Below are 20,982 nucleotides of genomic sequence, written 5' to 3' on the forward strand. Positions count from 1 at the left end.
GTTAGAAGGTGTAGCTCACACTGTTTTCAGTGAGATGTATTTCTCAGTAAGGATGGGAACCTGACTGCATTTATCTAAAAATGCCACTGTATTGAACAGGGCTTAATTCTGAGCTGACATGGTTAGGACTGTGCTATGTCTTTAGGATGGCAGTTTTGCAGTGCAATCCTATACTAGTATCTACTCAGAAGTAGGTTCCCTTGAGTTCAACTGGAATTACTCACAGGGAAGTGTACTGTATAGAGGCCCATACACTCATGGACTGCAATCCTAAACAGGTATTTATTTTCAAGCTTTTTTGCCTACACTTGTAAAATGTAAAATAATAATAGTAACAATGGTGTACTGTGGGGTTTTTTATTCCAATGACCAGTACAGCAAGAAAACTGGCAGTTCATTCTGCAAAAGTTTGTCTGATGGACAAAAACATAACTCCTCCAGCTCAGGTGGGCTGAGAGACTACACCATCACACACACACACCCAACAACCCCTGGCATCTTTTCTCCTCTCCTGCACCAGCCTTTCAAAGACCCGCCCTGCATCTCCTTCTCAGAGCCCTCTGACAAGGAAAGGGTTGCAGGGGATGGAGCTGTGGCCACACCGAGGAGTTATAAAGTCTCTCCAGCTGGGTGGGAGTGCCTGCTGACAGGAGTTGGTGCATGGGCAAAGAAGGGTGCTCTGCTGCTACATATGGGCAACAATTCATTAAAGACTTAATTGTAAATTAAATGCAATAATTATTTTGGGTTTGCTTATAAAGCCCATGACCCACTTGCACATGCTTCACAACCAACAGGCTGAGAAATGCTGTTCTACAGCAGAGGTCTATTACCTGTAAGAATCTTTTTTCATTTTGTGATTTCAAGCAAAGGGAGATCTTCTTCCACTCCACATTTGAACAACATCTACCGTATATTATGCAGCAGCAGCAGCAGCTGGCTAATTGGCTTTTGAGTACAATAGTCCCTTATCAAGCTATTTTAATCTTGTTGATCACATACATGAATCTTTGCAAGGGGCATAATTTGTAACTTACAGGTATTCTCACAAACACACACAGTTCGCAATATACTGTACTAGGTGTATTACACAAATAGGAAATGCCCTAGAGAACAAATATGTTTACCCCATGTCTTTCTAAGCAAGGTAAATGCAAGGTAATACAAGCCTTTGTATTAAAACCACACTGAACAATTCAAGAAGTATAACTATTCATTGGTTTCTACTTTAACTTGCACTTTAGAATTTGAGATTCATCACAGCCTTGTATTTAAAGTACAAGCCTAATACGCACAGGCAACGAAGAACTGCATGCAGGTGAGTGTGTGGGCTGCAAGAGAGATGGAGTGCTCTGTCCCTCTTCTGTGCCCAATATAGAAAGCAAGTGGGTTGCTAGAGGACAGAAGTCCCTCCCCTTCATATGAAGCACCCCTGAAAACATTCAGCTTTTGCCATGACAGCTTATACCTCAGAAAGAAGTTTCAGTTCTAGCCTGGAGAGGCCTCAAGGGAGAACTCATTACAGAACGCCATGCTCATATGTTCCAAACAAGCTCAGCTGCAAGAGAGAGCATCTGCTAAATTCATTGCCTCTTTCCAATATAATTCTCTGCTGTTCCTCCCTTATCATTTATAACATTAATAGTACAGTAAATGAAAGAGAACCAGACTCCTTCTGGAAGTGTTAAACCAATATATGGTCACTTCCTTTCCCTGCTCCTTACAGTTACTTATCAATAAGTAAATAGAGCTTATTCTTGATTTATTTTGGTGGTTTGTGTTACTGTAATTCTTGGGGTAACAAATTCTGGAATGCATCCAGGGCTCAATGTCAGAAGATCCCTACAATGGAGTGTCAGATTGCATGTGAGAATTGTAGGCATGCATGGGACAAGGGTGGTGCTGTGGGTTAAACCACTGAGCTTGGGGCTTGCCGATCAGAAGGTCAAGCGGTTCGAATCCCCGTGACGGGGTGAGCTCCCGTTGCTCAGTCCCAGCTCCTGCCAACCTAGTAGTTTGAAAGCACAAAGTGCAAGTAGATAAATAGGTACTGCTCCGGCAGGAAGGTAAACGGCGTTTCCATGCGCTGCTCTGGTTCGCCAGAAGCGGCTTAGTTATGCTGGCTACAAGACCCAGAAGCTGTACGGCGGCTCCCTCAGCCAGTAAAGCGAGATGAGCACCGCAATCCCAGTGTCGTCCGCGACTGGACCTGATGGTCAGGGGTCCCTTTACCTTTATGCCAACTACTTTACGCCACTGAAATCAATGGAACACAAACACAATTAGAACAATTGTCTAACAATTGCCCTACGAGGTAGGTAACCAAAATTTTAGACCGACTCCTCAAAAGCCACCTGATTGCAACTAGGCTGCTATTCAAACTCAGGTCCCAGCACAGTAGGGTTGCCATATTTTCAAAAGCAAAAACCAGGACACCCTGGATTTGAGCTCCCTCCCCAAAACTATGATTTTTCAATTGACTTGCCTATGATCCAGGACAAAGCGCCACCTTTAAGAAATTCCCCCTGATGTCAATTCTGCCTTTGAAATCCCGGTAATGTAGGGAAAATCCAGACATATGGCAGCCCTAAAGGTAAAGGGACCCCTGACCATTACCGGTAGGTCCAGTCGTGACCGACTCTGGGGTTGCGGCGCTCATCTCGCGTTATTGGCCGAGGGAGCCGGCGTACAGCTTCCGGGTCAGCCCTACAACACAGCAAATTCCCTGCATAATGCTTAACTACTGTACTTATCAGAACTGTAGGCTTGCAAAGCAGCTTTCTGAAAAAATACATACATACAACTGAATCTGAAGTCTTGCAGCATAGCTTATTATGAATTGCATACAGTACATGGTAGGCAAACAAAAGCAGCAAATGATTAGTCACTATTGTACAAACTAATCAAACAAGGCTCTCTCCATTCTTAGGAAAACCCTACTTTTTGTTCAACTTCACTCAGCCTAAGTTTCCTGTCCCCCACAAGCTGTCTCCCCTTCCCCTCCCCAAGCTCTTTCCCTTATGCATGGGCCCGTTCCCACCTACACTCAAGCTATAAAGTTCTTAGCTTTTGTTTTCTCCGTGCTGCCGCTTCAAGAGAAAGGTTACTGCTGCTCTTCTGTTCAGGAGACTGTTCTTAAAAAAACACACACACACAACCCAAAACCAATAACCACCCAAATGGTTGCTGGTCAGATCCAAACCTTGCAGCAGCAGAGAGCAAAACCAGCGACTACTGCAAGCTGCTCATACCCTTTGGGAACAGCTTCCTCTCATTCGCGTCCCTATTTTTCACACTCTGCTGCCCGCCGCCTCCATCATTCCAATGCTTCGTTGTTTCGGGGTGGTACCAAGTAGGGTACTATTTCCAAAAGTAAAAACCAGGACATCCTGAAAGTTGTTGAGCTTTTAGGAAGACCCCCAAACTGTTGGTTCTGTTTTTTAAGGAAACAACAGAAATTGTAGAGCTTTTTAAAGGAACCCCCAAAATTGTTGATTTTTTTAAAAGGAAGTTGCAGTGGTTGGGTTGTTGTTGTTGTTTTTAGGAAACCCGGCCGTCAATTCTGCCTTTGAACTCCCGGGAAAATCCGGACGTATGGAAGCCCTAGTACCAAGGCTAGGCTCCAGTCTGTCTGGGAACAACCCCCTTCCGGCCTGGAAGCCAAATCCCCAATACGTGTGCGGGTTTGTGGGACGGGGCTGGGCTGGGGGTCCTCCCCGCAGTAATCTTTCACTACCATAGGGAAACGCACTCTGGACATGCTCAGAGGCACTCTCGCGGTCCTTCCACAGGTCGCCCTGCTTTGCGGGAAAGAGGCCCTCACCGTCCGCGCAGGCCCTTCGCTCCCTCACAAGCCAGCTCCGCTCCACCGCCCCCTCGACGGCCTGCCTTGAAGCCCACCCCTTCCTTTCGCGAAACGGCCCATTCGCTCGCCTCAGCCCTGCCTCCCCTTTCCCTCCATCGACCCCATTAAGCAGCAGCACCCGGGAGCCCCGTCCTACCCCGACGACGACCCAGCCCCCGTCTCCACAACCGCCGCCCCCCCGTCTCCTGCCCACCCGCCCCCTTTACCTCAGGCCGCCGCCGCCGCCAAACACCGGGAAAGCGAGCCCCGCCCACCAGCGAAGAGACAGAGAACGGGAGCGAGCAGAGAACGGTGCGCGAGCCCCCGCAGCCAATGGGGCCGCGGGAGCCTCTCCTCCCTTCAGCCAATGCTTAAGCACGGACGCCGGCCAATGGGAGCGAGGGAAAGGCGGAGCCCTCCCGTCTCTCTCTCGCCCACTCCGCCCGCCTCTCCACCCTCACGCGCGACGGAGTTCTGAGAGCGACGGAGCCGCTGAAGCTCCGCCTCCCCTCCCGCCCAATCGGTCTTGTTCGTTAAGGGACGGCCAATCAGGTGAAAGGGGGTGGGCTACTCTTCTCCCGAACCGTGACGGTCCTTGAGCCAATCGGGGAAGCCGCGGGGCTCAAAAAGCCAATCCGAGCACGGGAAACGTGGCGGAGATGCCGCGGGTTGCCCAATACCGCAACGCCTAGGAAACAACGCTTTCTCTCGTTTAACCCTTTCTTTTCTTCCTTCCGCCTGCGCGAATGGAGACGTGGATTTGCCATCTCGCAGCAGCGTGACAGGTAGAAATCCAACAGGTGACGCTTCCATCACCGATTCTGCATTTCTGTGCTAAAAAGTTGGAATTTCTGCCTGTCGGGCTTAAACATAAATAAATTTTGATGGAAGTAATAATGGAATATTGAATGGTTTGGTTTATAAAAAATATGCAGGGATTTATGTTATGCAAAATGAACCATGGAAAGAGAAGAAAGGGAAGTCATTGATATTTTAAGGTTGTTTAAATGAATACTCTTAAATTGTAAAACAGTAAATTTAATAATAAATAAATAAATGTTCACACACTACCTTGGGAGCTCTCCTATAGGAGAAAAGTGGCAATTCAGCCCGGACACTGAGATCCACTTCCAAGGGCCTTCTGGCGGTTCACTCACTGCGAGAAGCGAGGTTACAGGGAACCAGGCCTTCTCGGTAGTGGCACCCTCCCTGTAGATGTCAGGGAGAAAAAGAATGACACAACTTTTAGGAAACATCTGAAGGGAAGTTTTTACATCTGACATTTTATTATTCTCTATATTTTGCTGGAAACCGCCCAGAACGGCGGGGAAAACCCATAAACAATAGAATTATTATTATTATTACTATTATTACTATTATTTCTGTTCAGCAACCAAAACTCTTAGCGATTTATTAGCAACTATACGGCAACATGCTCCACCTACTGCTAGCGTCACCCTCTTTGAAAAGTCCAGTTCAGCGCCTCTCCTCGCAAAACCTACAAGCCGATAGGATAGGTTATTTATTGGTTATTTAGTTATTTAGGTGTGACCCTCTGCACATGATACTCAGAGCAGGGCCGTCTTAAACGCCCCTGCCGCTGTGGTGCGCCGGATCTCTCCGGCGCCCTCCCGCCCCGTTTCCCAGCGCGGTGGGCGCAGCTGCGCGGCGGACCGGCGGATCGGCCGGTCAGCGGGCGGGCGCAGCTCGCGGCGCCTTTCTGGCAGGCCGGCGCCATGGTGCCCTGCACCACCGGGGGTCTACCTAGAGCCGGGCCTGACTCAGAGTCTTTGTTGAGCAGATCTCTTCAGATTCCCAAGGCGAAGCTGGGGCATTGCAACAAGTTCCACGACTGAGCTTTGGTGAGGCATTATTCGAATTCAGAATAAGAATTTGGAATTCTCCTTCGGAACCCAATGTTACCAACATGACCCGTTGTGGATTTGAGCACAAAGTCTATTTTCATTTGTGCCCGCAGCTTGTTATCATGCTGTTGCTTTTTCTGAAATATAGACAAACCCCACACATATTTTCTTTGTGCGAAGTCATAGGATCATTTTTCTTTTCCCAGGGACTTCCCAGCCCCATTCATTCCTGCTTTTCAGCAGCTCGGCAGCGGCACCTGCTGGGATCAGCTAGGCTTGCAGGCTTTTCAAATCAACAAACCCCTATCTGCATCTCCCAGGAAAGGCAGCTGTGCTTGAGGAACAACACCACAATTCACAATTCACAATTTGGGGTCCCACATGGACCACTTGAAAATTGTTAAAGGTCTTGGCTCGCCTCAACCTGTTTTTTCCTCCTGTTGTAGATATTGTAACTTGCATGAGTTTTTAATAAAATGCAGACTATCTGCAAATCTTTTGGAAATGTTGTACCGTATTTTTCCGTGTATAAGACTAGGTTTTGTTCCTAAAAAATAATGTCGAAAATTATGGCCGCGTCTTAAACACGGATAGCGGCTTCCCCCATTTTCTTAAATCTGAGTCCCCCCAAACAGGGAGTGTCATATACATGGGGGCGTCTTATAGACGGAAAAAATGTTTTCATTATTTGTTTTTTAAGTGTCAAATTTAACACGGAAAAGGACAGAGAAAGGTTAATAATGACAGTAAACAATGTGCACTGAGAATATTTCCAATCTAAAATAAAACATACAAGTCAATACAAGTGTCCAAATAGGTATCCACTTGACACTATAAAAATGTTGCAATTGTGGCGAGGTATAACATATCCTTTGAGACGTATGGCAACCATAAGGGCTTACATAAGATGTACTTTTGACCTCTTGTTAACTCCTATACTTATAGGAATATAGTTTCAAAGTACATGGGCATTGAAAGTATCAAACTTTTTAGCAATATAAAATTTACATTGACAACTATGTCAGACCAAAACAAATACATAATGGATGTGCTCACCATGATATTCCACAGCAAGGCATTTTCAACATTTCACCTCCAGCATCTATATGTCTTAAACAGAGCCTTCCTGTGCTGAGGTTGCGGAGTCCAATATACCCAAAATGTATTTTTTCTCCTGGATCAACCTGAAATCTAGAGAAATGTTCCATATAGATTCTAGAGCAATTTCCCATTGTTTAGGTTGTATAGCAAAATCCCTATTCCCTATTCCACAACTCTCGATGTTCCTGCCAATCTACTTTACAAAGGTCCAAGAAACATTTATAAGCAACAGTTGTAGATTTCTGGGGAGATCCAATAATTACCAATAATCCAATAATTCTGGGGAGATCCAATAATTACCAATAATTACCAATTTAGAAGTTGCTCAATGCAGATGGTCCATAAATACACACCAACAGGTATTGTAGTTGAAGATATTGCCATTCAGCACACACTGGTGAATTATGTTAAAAATGCAATGTAGAAAATGGGGGAAATAATATCCATCTGAACCAATCAGTTGATCTAATGTATAAATCTATTGAGAATGTAGGAGATGAACTATTGAGATGATCTATTGAGAATGTAGGATATGAACAACTACCTGACATTTAGAAAACATCTGAAGGCAGCCCTGTTTAGGGAAGTTTTTAATGTGTGACTTTTTAATGTATTTTAATCTTGTTGGAAGCCGCCCAAAGTGGCTGGGGAAACCCAGCCGGATGGGTGGGGTACAAATAATATATTATTATTATTATTAATAATAATAATAATCCCACCACCAAACTCACAAAATTCTAAGAAACCCAATAAATGCACTTTTCAACTACTTGGAAGACTATTCAGAATGTAGATGCAGAAATGGGTACTATTATTCAGATAGCATCAAAAATGTCAATTTCAGTGTATTGTAGGGGAAAGATGCCTCCCCATCTCCCCTGGTCAGACTAGTTCTTTAGTATTTGGGATAAAGGAATAAATCACAAGCGAACTTATTATGTACAAGCAAGAGAAAAATGTATGAAAACAAATTTGTCTGATTTTATTTCCTTCTGGAATGAAAAAATTGGTGATAATGTGAGACGGTGCTCATTATTTTCTTGAGTTTAGATTTTGAGTCTCTGTGGTTTTGGATTAATGATTACAGTATATGCCATTCTTCCTTTTGAGGGTTGCCATACGTCTGGAATTTCCTGGACATAGCTGGGAACCAGCCTTCGGAAACTGTGTCCTGGTGTGGAAATTGCTGAAATGTCTGGGAAAATCCAGATGAATGGCAAACCATGTTGGCGATTTCCCTTAAAAATAGCTCAGCAACTTTGGTCAAAACTACAGAAAGCTCAATAGCTTTTCTGTCTGGATTTTCACTTTTTGAAATACAGCAATCCTATCTTTTCTGTACTTAAAAAAAATACAATAACAAAAGAATATATATATATATATATATATATATATATATATATATATTCAAACCTCCTGAGTGGTTCCTGCCCCCCCCCCAAAAAACCTCCCAAATATTATTAACAAACATTTTGTTTGTTTAATAAATGTATCCTCCCTTCAATACAAATATTTCTAGGGCAGAAAAGCAAAACTTGAAAGCACTGCTTCTCTTCCTATGTCAAAAGATAGGCAACATAAAAAGAAAAGGGATATCCTGCCAGTCCATAGAGTGCTGCAAAGTCTCTGGAAAACAGACCCAGAGAATTTGAAGGGGAGGGAGGAAAAACAGGGAGGAGGAAGACTTGGCACCACCAAGTCAACAGATGACCAAGTGGAAGGGCATACTATACAATTTGTGTCCTCCATCTTCTGGACCAATGTAGGGCTGCCCTGAGCCTGCTGAGAAGCCCTTTTGAGAACCATGGCTTCTAGGTGTGATGCTTTTATTCCCCCCAGCAACGTAAACGTTAGGGTTTTATGGAGGCAGTCAGAGTCCGTCATGCCGGCTTTGGCTTCCTCATCTGTGTGAGGAGCTCGTAGGCAGCTTGCACCTCAATAAAGCGTCTCTCCGCCTCTTCCGCCCGGTGCCGATTGTGATCTGGATGCCAAAGCTTCACCAGCTCCCGGTAGCTTTTGTGGATTTCTTCAGGTGTGGCATCGTCGTGGATTCCTAAGACCTAATAGGGAAAGGAGGAAACATTTCAGGCCTGTTAGGTGGAGGAAATGTTCTGGTGGGCCTCACAGCCAGTGGCACAGTAGAGGCTGATGTCAGTGGGGACATGCCTAGTTTTATAGACCTGTATAAGCTGAGTCCTATGCAGAATGACCTTCATAGAATCATAGAGTTGGAAGGGACCCTGAGGATCGTCTAGTCCAAGCCCCTGCAATGCAGGAATATGCAGCTGTCCCATATGGGGATCGAACCTGCAACCTTGGTGTTATCAGCACCACGCTCTATCCAGCTGAGCTATCCAACCTAGGAGACTGAGTGTCTTTTTCCTATGGTTTCTAGCGTTGTTGTTGTTGTTGTTGTTGTTGTTGTTGTTGTTGTTGTTTTACAGCTTACTGGCCTTAAAGCTGGCATTCTCTGCTCTATGATTCGGGCTTAGGTTGCAGTCTTAACCCCACTTACCCAGGAGTAAGTCCCATGGACTTGTATTGAATTTGCTTCTATGAGTTTAAGGAGGTTTTTTATTTTAATTTTAATTTTTGCTCCTGTTTGCTTATAGTGTGTTGAGAGGGTTGTAATATCCTGGACTGAACTTGCTTCTGAGTAAACTTAGTTAGGTTTGAGCTGTTAGGTTGCAATCCTGTACACGCTTACCTGGAGTGCATCCCATTGAATGTAATGGGGTTTCTGAATAGACACATATAAGACTATTATATTATTTATAGCTCACTTTTCCTGTGAGTCTAAGTGGGGTTTTAAACCCAGGTCTCCTCAGCTTTAATAAAAATGATAATTTTATTATTTATACCCTGCCCATCTGGTTGGGTTTCCCTAGCCACTCTGGGCAGCTTACAGCATATATAAAACATAGCAAAATACAGAACAAACATTAAAAACTTCCTGTTACAGGGCTGCCCTCAGATGTCTTCTAAAGGTTATGTGGTTCTTTATCTCCTTGACATTTGAGGGGAGGGCGTTAAATTTGGGAATAGAGACATTTCGATTCCCTCTTCCCAAAGCCCAAACTTCCTGTTTCCCAGTTGTACTTGAAAGATGGATAAAGTAGCCTTAGTTACCAGCTAAGTCCAACTCTAGCCTTATCCCTGAGTTGGCTGAAGATTCAAAAACCATGAATCTAGAAATATGAGCGTGACCAAAAAAGCAACATTGCCCGATTCACTCCAAAATGGAGCCAAATATCGGCAAAAGCCCCGCTGAAGACTTTCGCAACCAAAAAACTGTGTTTCACAGTGACTTCTTAAACAGGGTCACCCAAAAATTGACGTCTCCCAATTCACTCCAAAACGTCACCAAACATCGCCAAAAGCTCCACAGAAGCCTTTTGTGGCCCAAAACCCGTGTGCCGCGGAGACTTCAGGAGGGGAGCTCAGCATCCTAAACCATGGGATCGCGGCATCACAAAAAAGCCCGACGTTGCCCTATTTATTCCAAAACGGTGCCAAATGTCAGTAAAAGTCCTGCAGAAACCTTTCACTGCAAAACCCCACGTTCCGAAAAGACTCCCGAAATGGGGCCCTCGGTACCCTAACCCACATGGTCACAGCGTCACCCACAAACGGACGTTGCCCAGATCCCGCTCCTCTAGCCCAGTTACTATAAAGTAAAGGTAAAGGTAAAGGGACCCCTGACCATTAGGTCCAGTCGTGACCAACTCTGGGGTTGCGAGCTCATCTCGCATTATTGGCCAAGGGAGCCAGTGTATAGCTTCCAGGTCATGTGGCCAGCATGACAAAGCTGCTTCTGGCAAACCAGAGCAGCACATGGAAACGCTGTTTACCTTCCCGCTGTAGCAGTTCCTATTTATCTACTTGCATTTTGACGTGCTTTCGAACTGCTAGGTTGGCAGGAGCTGGGACCAAGCGACGGGAGCTCACCCCGTCGCAGGGATTCGAACCGCCAACCTTCTGATCAGCAAGCCCTAGGCTCAGTGATTTAACCCACAGCGCCACCTGGGTCCCCTACTATAAAGTATACCGTAACAAAAACAAAACTGAGCTGAGGAGTATTGCCCTGTACCTTGAATGCCATCCGCTGCCTCTCGTTCTGGACCGAGTGCATGAAGGCAAAAACTTGCTCCCACTCCTGGAAGGAGCCACCGCCGAAGCCCAGCATCTTCCAAGCATGGTAGGGCAAGAGAAGCACTGATTCCAGCGCACTGCTCAGGGATGGGAACACACTGAGCCAATCCAGCGTGGATCTAATAGTGCCAGCTACGTAGCTGGCAGTGGCTGCTGTGTTGTAGAAGACACAGTATGCCAAAGGTGTAGTAAAGGCAAGGTAGGCTAGACCCAGTCGGTACAGTCGGGCACCAAGCTTCTCCCTGGTGCCCCTGCTGGATTTATAGCACCGGTGCCGCTGGGCTGTAACACTAGTTGTGAGAGTGATGGGGAAGATAGCCACAGGGCGACCATAGAAGATTGGTGCAGTTAGGAAGGCCGCCTTCAAAGTAGCTTGAAGATCAGAGGATTGGTCACCCACTGCGGACACCAAGTGTACTCCGAGTCCCACCGCCAGGGGGAGAGCCAGGAAGTAAAAACCCGGGAGGGCTGAGAGACCCATCAGGGCCACCAAACCAAAGTAGATGCCTACTGAGGCTTGGCCAAGGAAGCGCACAGGGCTGAAAGGTGGAGGTCCATCTCTGGGCAGTTCCAAGGTGCGGTTGGCCTGCGTCACCCAACCCGGCAGCAGCCACAGCTCCCAGAGCCACCCCATCCCAAAACCCCCCAAAGTCAGCATCCACAATAGGGCATGGTTATCCCGGCCCAGGTAGAGATGATGGAGCCCAGCAGGGCCTCCCAGGGCCCAGAGGGCAATAGCCACCAGAAGCCGCTTGGCCATCGTTCGCCAGGCACCTCTTCACTGTGGGCAGTGCCCTTTGCTGCTGGAGCACATCTCAATGTCGACCTGAGGAGGGAGAGAGCAAAAGGTAGCAGGCACATGAAGAACACACCCACACCCCGCCCACAGCATATTTCAAGGCATTAGGCCCAATTGGGCCATGTTTCAGCTGATGTAATACACATACCCCTCCCTCCTCCCGAGACGTCCAATATAACAACAACAACAACAACAACAACAACAACAACAACAACAACAACAACAACAACTTATTTACACCCCGTCCATCTTGCTGAGTTCCCCCAGCTACTCTGGGCGGCTCCCAACAGAATATTAAAAACACAATAAAACATCAAACATTAAAAACTTCCCTAAACAGGGATGCCTTCAGATGTCTTCTAAAAGTCAGATAGTTGTTTATTTCCTTGACATCTGATGGGAGGGCGTTCCACAGGGCGGGAGCCACTACCGAGTAGGCCCTCCGCCTGGTTCCCTGTAACCTCACATCTCGCAGTGAGGGAACCACCAGAAGGCCCTCGGAGCTGGACCTCAGTGTCGGGGCTGAACAATGGGGGTGGAGACGCTCCTTCAGGTATATATTTTCCAGCTTCCTGAATGCCCACAGCAGAGTAACTAGAAAGAGCTGGTATGATTTTCCTGGCAAGAAACAATGGCCCTCTGGGCTCTGCCCCCACCCAGTGTGATTCAGATAGTCCCCCACACCCTGGCTGCGATGGTCTTTGGTTCTGACTTCAACCATCGGGTAAAACTGACTTTGATTTGGCAAAAAGAGATGTGGGATATAGGTATTAATGATAAATTAATGTGTGCCATTAAGGTAAGATGGGGGATACACAGGAGAAATGATTTTGAGGAGATAGGGAAGGTGTTGGCAGAATTTGCACTGTTAAAACGGAAAGGGGTCAAGCCATCACAAGAGGTGTTGAAATTTTGGGAAGTTGGATAGTTACGATGCAATGGTCTCGGTGGTGGGGTGCACAATTTTATTCTCATTTAATTATGATTATTACTTTGTAAAAATAAAATAATTTTTTAAAAAGACTGACTTGATTCCCAACTCTCTGTTTCCCAATGTAGATCTTCACTCTCCCCATGTTCCAGTTGTAGATCTTCCTTCACCCCTTTCCCCCTGGCGACAGGGGGAAAGCACCATTTTTGTAGTTTGCCTCTGGTGCCGAAAATGACTCGGGCTATCCTTACCCCCTACGGCCCCACTCTTCCCAACATAAAGGATTCCCCAGCCGCAATGCTGCCTTTGGCAGAGCTTCCCATACCTGCCGCACACTGGATCCAGCCACTCTGGGCTCCCCGCCGCTTGCTGAATCAACAAGGCAAATCTGGACAATGCAATCACTGCAGCTCAGTGGCAGAACACATTGTTGGCATGGAGAGGGTTCCAGGTTCAATTCTTGGTATTTCCAGGCAGGGCTTGGAAAGACATCCTGACCAGGCACTGCCAGTCAGAGCAGACAGTACTGAACTAAGTGAATTGACGACCTGACTCACTCTAAGGCAGTGTCCTTTGTCCCTAGGAACAGCGTTTCCAGAATCATAAATACACACCTTTCGTCTCACTCCCAGCAAGGGAACATCGGCACCATTTCATCAGTGCTATCATGTCGACTCAGAAAGCCCTTGATTCCGTTGCACTAGGCTGGACTTTGCTTTCCTGGGGTGGGGGTGGGGGTGGGGACTGGGCACAGGACATCTGTCAGGGAAGGGGGGGGGAAAGAGTGGCCAAAGGGCAGTGCAGTGGCACACCCAGCATACCGACAGCAGGAGCTGTGTCGAAGGCCTTTGTCACAGTATGGAGGGAAATCAGCGCCGGCCGGAGCTGGGCTTCTCCCAATTCATCCCTGCATTTCAGAGTTATCCACACAGCACCAATTGCTTCTTTCTTCTTTGGCTATCACTTGTAGCCAAGTCAGATTGTCTTCCATGAACATGGTTTTAACAGTGAGTCCATAAATCACCGCGGAGGCCAATTCTGGATCCACACGTCCTTCCACAGTGGGGACATAAGTTTCTGGGCAGGAGTTGATCACGGTGAAGGTTTGCCAAATGTGCCTTCCTCTTAGCATGTTTCTCCCTTTCGTCCTGAGTTTGAGCGTCTTCAAATTCCATGACAACTTTGGTAAAGGCTGTTCTCCAACTGGAGCACTCACAGACCAGTGTTTCCCAATTGTCCATGTTTATGCAACATTTTTTTTAGATTTGCCTTGAGAGTGTCTTTAAACCTCTTTTGTTTACCACCAGCTTTATGGTTTCCATTTTCAAGTTCGGACTTAAAAATGTCCTGCTCTATACCTGGCACTCAACCAATGCTACCCTGATTTTTAAACTACCGTTGTTTCCCCTGGGATGCACAACTTGGGCATGAGTGATTCAGTCCCCCAGGGCTTAAATAATTGGGCAGTGTCCTTTTTCAGAGCCTGCTCAAAGTGAAAAGCCTCTGTAACTCCTTTTGCAATGCATGGGAGAAATGGAAAGCTAATACTTCTGAGCCTGGTGGTAAAGCTTTAAGGACATCAGAATTGCCTTCCTGTATCAAACCCAAACTGACCCAGTCCTGATGGCCTCAGAAAGTTTCCAAACCATCATCTACTGTTGCTGCTTGCCTGCATCTGATGCTCTCGTAGCTCAGAAGTAAAAACCTACTGCTTTCTCTGGAACTCAAGCAAGCATGCACAGAGTTTGAGCTTCAGAGGCATACTGCTTCTGAACAATGAGGGGTTTTGCCTGGGTACCTTTCCAGCAATCCTTTCTCCAAGCATTGGAAGTCGTCCCCCCACTTCTGTTCCTGCATATACTTGACCCACTCCTGACAGCTAAGAGTGGTCCAATTACGCCAGATCCAACTAAAGCTCAGTACTGTTAAGATACTTCACAACGCGGGTGGCGCTGTGGTCTAAACCACTGAGCCTCTTGGGCTTGCCGATCGGAAGATCAGCGGTTTGAATCCCCGTGACGGGATGAGCTCCTGTTGCTCTGACCCAGCTCCTGCCAACCTAGCAGTTCAAAAGCATGTCAAAGTGCAAGTAGATAAATAGGTACATCTGCGGTGGGAAGGTAAACAGCATTTCTGTGCGCTTTGGCTTTTGTCATGCTGTCCCGTTGTGCCAGTAGCTGTCTGTGGACAAACGCCGGCTCCCTCGGCCTGAAAGCGAGATGAGCGCCGCAACCCCAGTTGCCTTTGACTGGACTTAACCATCCAGGGATCCTTTACCTTTACCTTTACTGTTAATATGCTTCATATATCCAAAACTGGCAGAACCAACCAGCAAACCAAGCCTCTGTGCTGGAAGGTACCTTCAACCCAACAACACCTGAAGGATTAGCTAGCAACTGCTAATGATTGTTGCTATATTTACAGTGGATCAGAAATTATAGAGACCTGCATTTGACAGATGGTAATTATGTGTTGATTGATAAGATGATTGAGGACCGGGGAAACAGAGAGCAAGTACTTTACTGTGGGTGTAAACCACAAGCATTTCTCAGGTAGGCTTCATTCCAATGATCCTCTTTTGCATGTCTCTTGATTCCCATCCAGATCCAGGTTTTTAGCAAAGAGGTCAACCTTAATCAGTCAACCGGAATAACTTGTTTATTTATTTATTTATTGCATCCCAAACATCTTTATTGAAAGTTGAAAAAGTACCTAACTATATGTGCACCAGACATGGTGAGACGCAAACAAAAAAGAGAAAAAGAAAAAGAGAAACAAAACCCATGTAGAAGGGAAAACAAAAGGGGGAGGGGGGGAAAGCCCCAAACTATATTTTACAAGGTTGTTACAGTATTGTAATTCAAATATCATTGAATTTGTCTATGGCAAGTCTTTGTTTATATGCAGGTTGTTCACCTGTTGCAAGTTTGTTGAATCCAATCGTAGAAGGGAGCCACATTTTTATTTTTCCAATTCATCAGCATCAGTCTTTTTGCTATGGTAAGGGGACGGAGAGTCTACTCGCCTTGTCCTTTTGTAAGGTTCCATGTGCTGGGTATATCAAGAGGATATTATGCTCTGCAAATGTATGGTTGTTCCATACAGTATCTTTCAATACAGGACAATGAAAAGGATATGTTTAGAGAAGCATTATCCCTATTGCATCTCCAACAGTTAGATACCTTAGATAGCCCTTTTTTAAACAAGCATAATGGGGTCCAATATACTCTAAAAATTATTTTTTGTTGTATGAGCCTCAATTTAAGATCCAGAGACACCCTTGTTATAGCAGTTAAAACAGTTCCCCACTGTGTGGTCGAAACTGAGATCTCTAATCCCACTAGGTTAAGCAATGGAACATAACATTCCCGCTTTTTCTCATAGGGAATTATCCCAATGGCACATTTACTATGGGGAGCAGGAGGATCTGGGCAAGGAGAAGAAAGTAGCTAACGCACAAGCAGAGCAGTTGTGGGATCTGGCTTTGTTAGGGGGGCTTTGCTGGGGCCTCAGGCCTAGGCCAGCCTGGGCGTTTCACAAGTTTGCACGAGTCTAAGCCATTGGTACGCTGAGCCCAGCTGCTCTGAGACATATGCAAGCTCTTCTCAAGCATCTTATTGGCCTGGGCTTGTCTTTTCTTATTCATACTAGAAGTGCCTTTTAACCCCAGAAGCATTTTAAGGATACAGAAGAAGAACGGGACTGATGGCTCTGGAGAGACAGAAATGCTGAGTTTACTAGTTCAACTCAGTATCAATGGAGAAATTTCTGAAACAGCAATGGGAGATCAGCTCTGCCCAAGACATGGTGGAGAACAGCAACAACCGGGAAAATATAGACATAACATGTTACAAGGACAGGAAGAAACACCACGGACGCCTAAATGATATAATTCAGTATTTGAATGATTGGTATTAGTAATCGTATGATAATTTGGTATTGTTATAAAGAGGCTATTATTGGATTGTAATTGAAAACTAATAAAAGTTGTTGTTGTTCTTGTTGTTGTTCTTGTTGTTATTATTATTATTATTAAAAAGTTCAACTCAGTATCTCACCCATCGACTGCCAAAGGCTTTGAATGTAATTACAACCAGCTAACAAGGGGATTGGGAGGTATTGGAATTGTAAAGTAGCAGATCCTCCAAGTGTCCCTATTTTCCAGGGACATCCCTGATTTAGAGAAGCCATCCTGGTTTCTGATTTAATCCCGGAATGTCCCGTTTTTCCTTAGGATGTCCCTATTTTCATTGGAGAAATGTCGGAGGGTATTTAGTTACCCGAGCCATCTTAAGGCAATCCTGTATAGGGAATGGGTTTTTTTTTATGTTTAATATTTTATTATGTTCTCATATATGTTGGAAGCTGCTGCCCAGCTCAGAGTGGCTGGGGCAAGCCAGTAAGATGTGTGGGGTATAAATAGTGAAATTATCGTTGTGGAATGGACCGTCCCTATTTTCATCGGAGAAATGTTGGAGGGTATGAAAGTTGCATAGGAGAAAGGGGAAACACGCCACAACAAAACCATGGTGCAAGCTTTTAGACTACATTTGACTGCTACTCAAGTGCGCTGTGTAATATATATAATGACGAGGACTTTCATTGGGATTTCTTCCCGCTAAATAGTGCCATTCACCATTCTAATAGATACTGTTTATAAAAAATCAGCCACCCTTGCAGTTACGGCATTTCCGGATTAATGTCACACAGATAGAATCTGAAGGTTTCATTGTGCCATGATTTTAGACTACCCAAATAAGGGGTTAGCATAGCTGGTTGTACAATGGACAGTAGAAAAGGATATGTTCTGCAGTGTTCGGCACATTGAAAGAACATCAGCAATGGCTGCTATTTCTGGGTATGTTTAAATATCTGCCCTTGACAAAAGCTCAGGGCAAAACGTTCAGTCGGGCTAACATAAAGGACTGGAATTATTAATTTTGAGATATAAGTTACCCTGTTACCTGTTGCATTTAAACCATAGAACTTGGGGAAGCAACTTTTATTTACAGCTGACTCAATGTTTTGTTTTTCAACGTCCCTTAATCTGGTTTGAATATTGCGATAAATAGATTGCTCACTTGAATTCTACAAGGGTTCCAAGTCAATACCAAAAGATCTGATTTTGCTTAAATAAGTCAGAGAGCTCTGCAGTAGTCTCCCAAGTTGCAAGCTCACTTGAATACAGGGAAAGAGCAACACCGCCCCAGCAGCCTGTCTGTGGTTTTATTTTTATTTTGCATTGCTTCAAATTAAAGAGAGTTCAAGTTCCTAATCTTAGGAAATGCTTTAAAACGCCAGGTGGCAGCATCTATCTACATCATCCTAAAAGCACAGACAAAACTCCTAACGAGGCAGTGGAACTCTTTGTACAAGGATCTCTATCTTCACAGGTGCAACACACAAAGGAAGAATCTCGTTGGATTCGGGGATAGTGGAAGCTCTTTGACACATTCAGAACTTCCTACACGAAAGGCAGTCACATACAGGAATCAGCACAAGGCCCCTGTGTGGATCCTCATGCACAAAGAGGTTCAATCCCTGTCTTCAAATATCTGAAAGACCATGGAGAAAAGACGGAGAAGACTCTTATTTTTCTGTGTGTATATAATCCATGTTTTGTCCAATGAATGATATGACCAGGTGCAGAGGAATCTCCCTCCCCAACAGAAAAAGTTTTTGTTAGGTTTTCAGTACAAATACATTTTTTCACAACATCTGGGGACTTCTAATTCAGTATATCTGAAGAAGTGTGCATGCACACGAAAGCTCATACCAAAATAAAAACTTAGTTGGTCTTTAAGGTGCTGCTGGAAGGAATTTTTTTTTATTTTCTCACAAGTTACATCAGATGTATTTGTTTCTGCCCTATATGCATGAAAGAAAGAGAAGAATTTTCAATGCAAACAATATATATACAGTACTGTATATGGTCAAATAATTTTTATTTATTTTACAATAATTCTTTTCATACTTTTCAATACAATCTCTCTTCTTATATAATACTTTTTGGCTTTTTAAGGCCATGGCTTCCTTCAAACCTTCCTTATGATTTTCTATTTTTCAATTCAAATTTCTGCATTTTCACTACTGAACCATTGCTTTTTTACCACAACATCCAAAATATATCATTAAAATTTCATTTCTACAATGATTTTTATATCTTTACTTACAAAGCCTCTTGCAAGCCTACCAACGTATTTAATTGAGTACAATTGTCTTTCAAATAATTTACAAATTTAGTCCAGTCTTTGATGAACTTCTGGTCCCACTGAAAGATGGAGAAGGCTTGCCCTCCGTTACTCCAGAGAGCGCACGAGGGGGTTCTGCTTGCAGGTTTCCTATAGCTGTCAGGTTGGCCACTGTGACAACAGAATGGTGGATTGGGTGGGCCATAGGCCTGATCTATTATTATGTCCTTGAACTAACAGGTGACGATGGTAAGGAAGCAGATTTCAGCTGCACATTGAGACACATCTTAACAGGGTGTTTCTGTTATGTCCATCTGTCAGGGACCCTGTAGCTGCAAAGATTCCTAGTATCTGCAGAGGTTTGGATTAGATGACCACCACACCCTTCCATCTCTCAAATCCTATTATTCGATTACTATTGGTGCATGATTTCCATGGTGTGTACTGTGCCCGGAAAGCCGCAAGCGATTGGGGTTCCATTGATTGCCACTAGTAGTGGATGTCAATTCCCACTCAGAAGTATTTTCTGTCTAAGGGATGCCGGTAGCACTGTGGTCTAAAGCACTGAGCCTCTTGGGCTTGCTGATCAGAAGGTGGGCAGTTCAAATCCCCGCGACGGGGTGAGCTCCCATTGCTCTGTCCCAGATCCAGCCAACCTAGCAGATTGAAAGCACGCCAGTGCAAGTAGATAAATCGGTACCACTGTGGCAGGAAGGTAAACAGTGTTTCTGTGCACTCTGACTTCCATCACGGTGTTACATTGCACCAGAAGTGGTTTAGTCATGCTGGCTACATGACCCGGAAAGCTGTCTGCAGACAAACGCCGGCTCCCTCAGCCTCAAAGCGAGATGAGAGCCGCAACCCCATAGTCACCTTTGACTGGACTTAACTGTCCAGGGGTCCTTTTACCTTTTTTTACTTTCTGCCTAGGAACATCACAACAAGTAAAAATAAGACTTTGTTCCCCACCAAAGTAACCAAAGAAAATTGGGGGTGGGAGGAAACAAGATGCATATGATGGAATAACCATTGAGTGGTGTTAAATGTTTGGGTACCAGGAATGCCCTCACACTTGCACAACCAATGTCTGTGCCACTCTGTGCCATCCATCCATTTCAAAAAGTCTTGATACATGGGCATCATCAAACCAAACTCTTAATATAAAGTTCAGCTCAGAATGAGATTCCCAGCAGCAAAGGCAGGAAGGCAGGTCGCCAACATTTGTTCTGCCTACTGCATTATTCTGTTTGCAGCCACAGAATATACTATCAGTGTAGTGTACAGAACTCTTGCGCTAAATTTGTTTATTGGGAAGGCCCCAGGTCTGGTTATCTGAGAGTCGCTTCACATGTTAACACTTTGGTTGATGTTGATAAAGGATTTGCCCATCTGCAAATTGTAGAGTTTTCCTCTTACGGGATAAAAAAAATTGCTTTAAAAAAATTGCACGTTTCTTTTTAATGTACAGTGGATGCTTGGGTTGCGAACGTGATCAGTGTGGGAGGCACATTCGCAAACCCGCAGCGCCGTGTCTGCGCATGTGCGGGTCGCGATATGGCACTTCTATGCGCAAAGCGCGATTTAGTGCTTCTGTCCATGCGCAAGCGCCGAAACCTGGAAGTAACCCGTTCCGGTACTTCCGGGTTCGCCACGGTGCGCAACCTAAAAACACGCAACCTGAAGCGTCTGTAACCCAAGGTATGACTGTAGTCGTAATGTTGGACCCCATTCAGGAAACAGACCTGCTACTGAAATATATCTTTTTAGAAGAATAAGGCACCTACATTGTCATGCCCGGTGCTCAAATTAAATGAGCGCTGGGGCACAATCCACTATTGCCTTTTGTCGGTACTTCTTTCAGAAAGCTGCAAGACAGCGGGCATGATACGGCAGAGCTTGTGGAACGAATTAAGGGCTCCCGAACTTCCAAGTGTCCCGGATTTACAGAAGCCGTCCTGGTTTCTGATTTGAACTCGGAGTGTCCCGCTTTCCCTTAGGGTGTCCCCATTTTCATGGGAGAAATGTTGGAGGGTATGGAATCGGACGTCGCCATTTTCATTGGAGAAATGTTGGAGAGATGTTTTTATTTTCATTGGAGA

General features: G+C 45.1%; 2 protein-coding genes across 9 annotated transcripts in view; both read right to left on the reverse strand.

Moving 5' to 3' along the window:
- SPATS2 (spermatogenesis associated serine rich 2) overlaps positions 1-6,888 on the reverse strand; it is a 49,184-nt gene extending 42,296 nt beyond the window's left edge. Inside the window, exons 1-2 of one of the 6 annotated variants that reach the window (XM_035103892.3) lie at positions 6,766-6,888; positions 4,916-5,053 (exon numbers count right to left, since the gene is read on the reverse strand). The gene's annotated coding sequence lies outside the window, so the exon portion shown is untranslated. The other 5 variants (XM_035103894.3, XM_088662943.1, XM_035103895.3 and 2 more) reach the window with 5 other exon arrangements.
- On the reverse strand, positions 6,775-13,410 carry DNAJC22 (DnaJ heat shock protein family (Hsp40) member C22). 3 transcript variants are annotated; one of them, XM_060271994.2, is made up of 4 exons: positions 13,018-13,155; positions 10,901-11,788; positions 8,745-8,870; positions 6,775-6,900 (listed from the first exon to the last, which is right to left on the reverse strand). In XM_060271994.2, exons 2-4 carry the CDS (start codon positions 11,720-11,722, stop codon positions 6,889-6,891), a joined length of 960 nt encoding a protein of 319 aa, XP_060127977.1. In that variant the 5' UTR covers positions 11,723-11,788; positions 13,018-13,155; the 3' UTR covers positions 6,775-6,888. The 3 variants fall into 3 exon arrangements, with proteins under 3 accessions (XP_060127977.1, XP_034959790.1, XP_034959789.1); XM_035103899.3 differs by lacking the exons at positions 6,775-6,900; positions 13,018-13,155 and adding an exon at positions 13,307-13,410 and having other exon boundaries at positions 8,273-8,870; XM_035103898.3 differs by lacking the exon at positions 6,775-6,900 and having other exon boundaries at positions 8,273-8,870.
- Between the last annotated feature and the right edge of the window lie 7,572 nt (positions 13,411-20,982).

Source organism: Zootoca vivipara, chromosome 2 (assembly GCF_965207765.1).
Source record: "Zootoca vivipara chromosome 2, rZooViv2.hap1.1, whole genome shotgun sequence".
Taxonomy (NCBI): domain Eukaryota; kingdom Metazoa; phylum Chordata; class Lepidosauria; order Squamata; family Lacertidae; genus Zootoca; species Zootoca vivipara.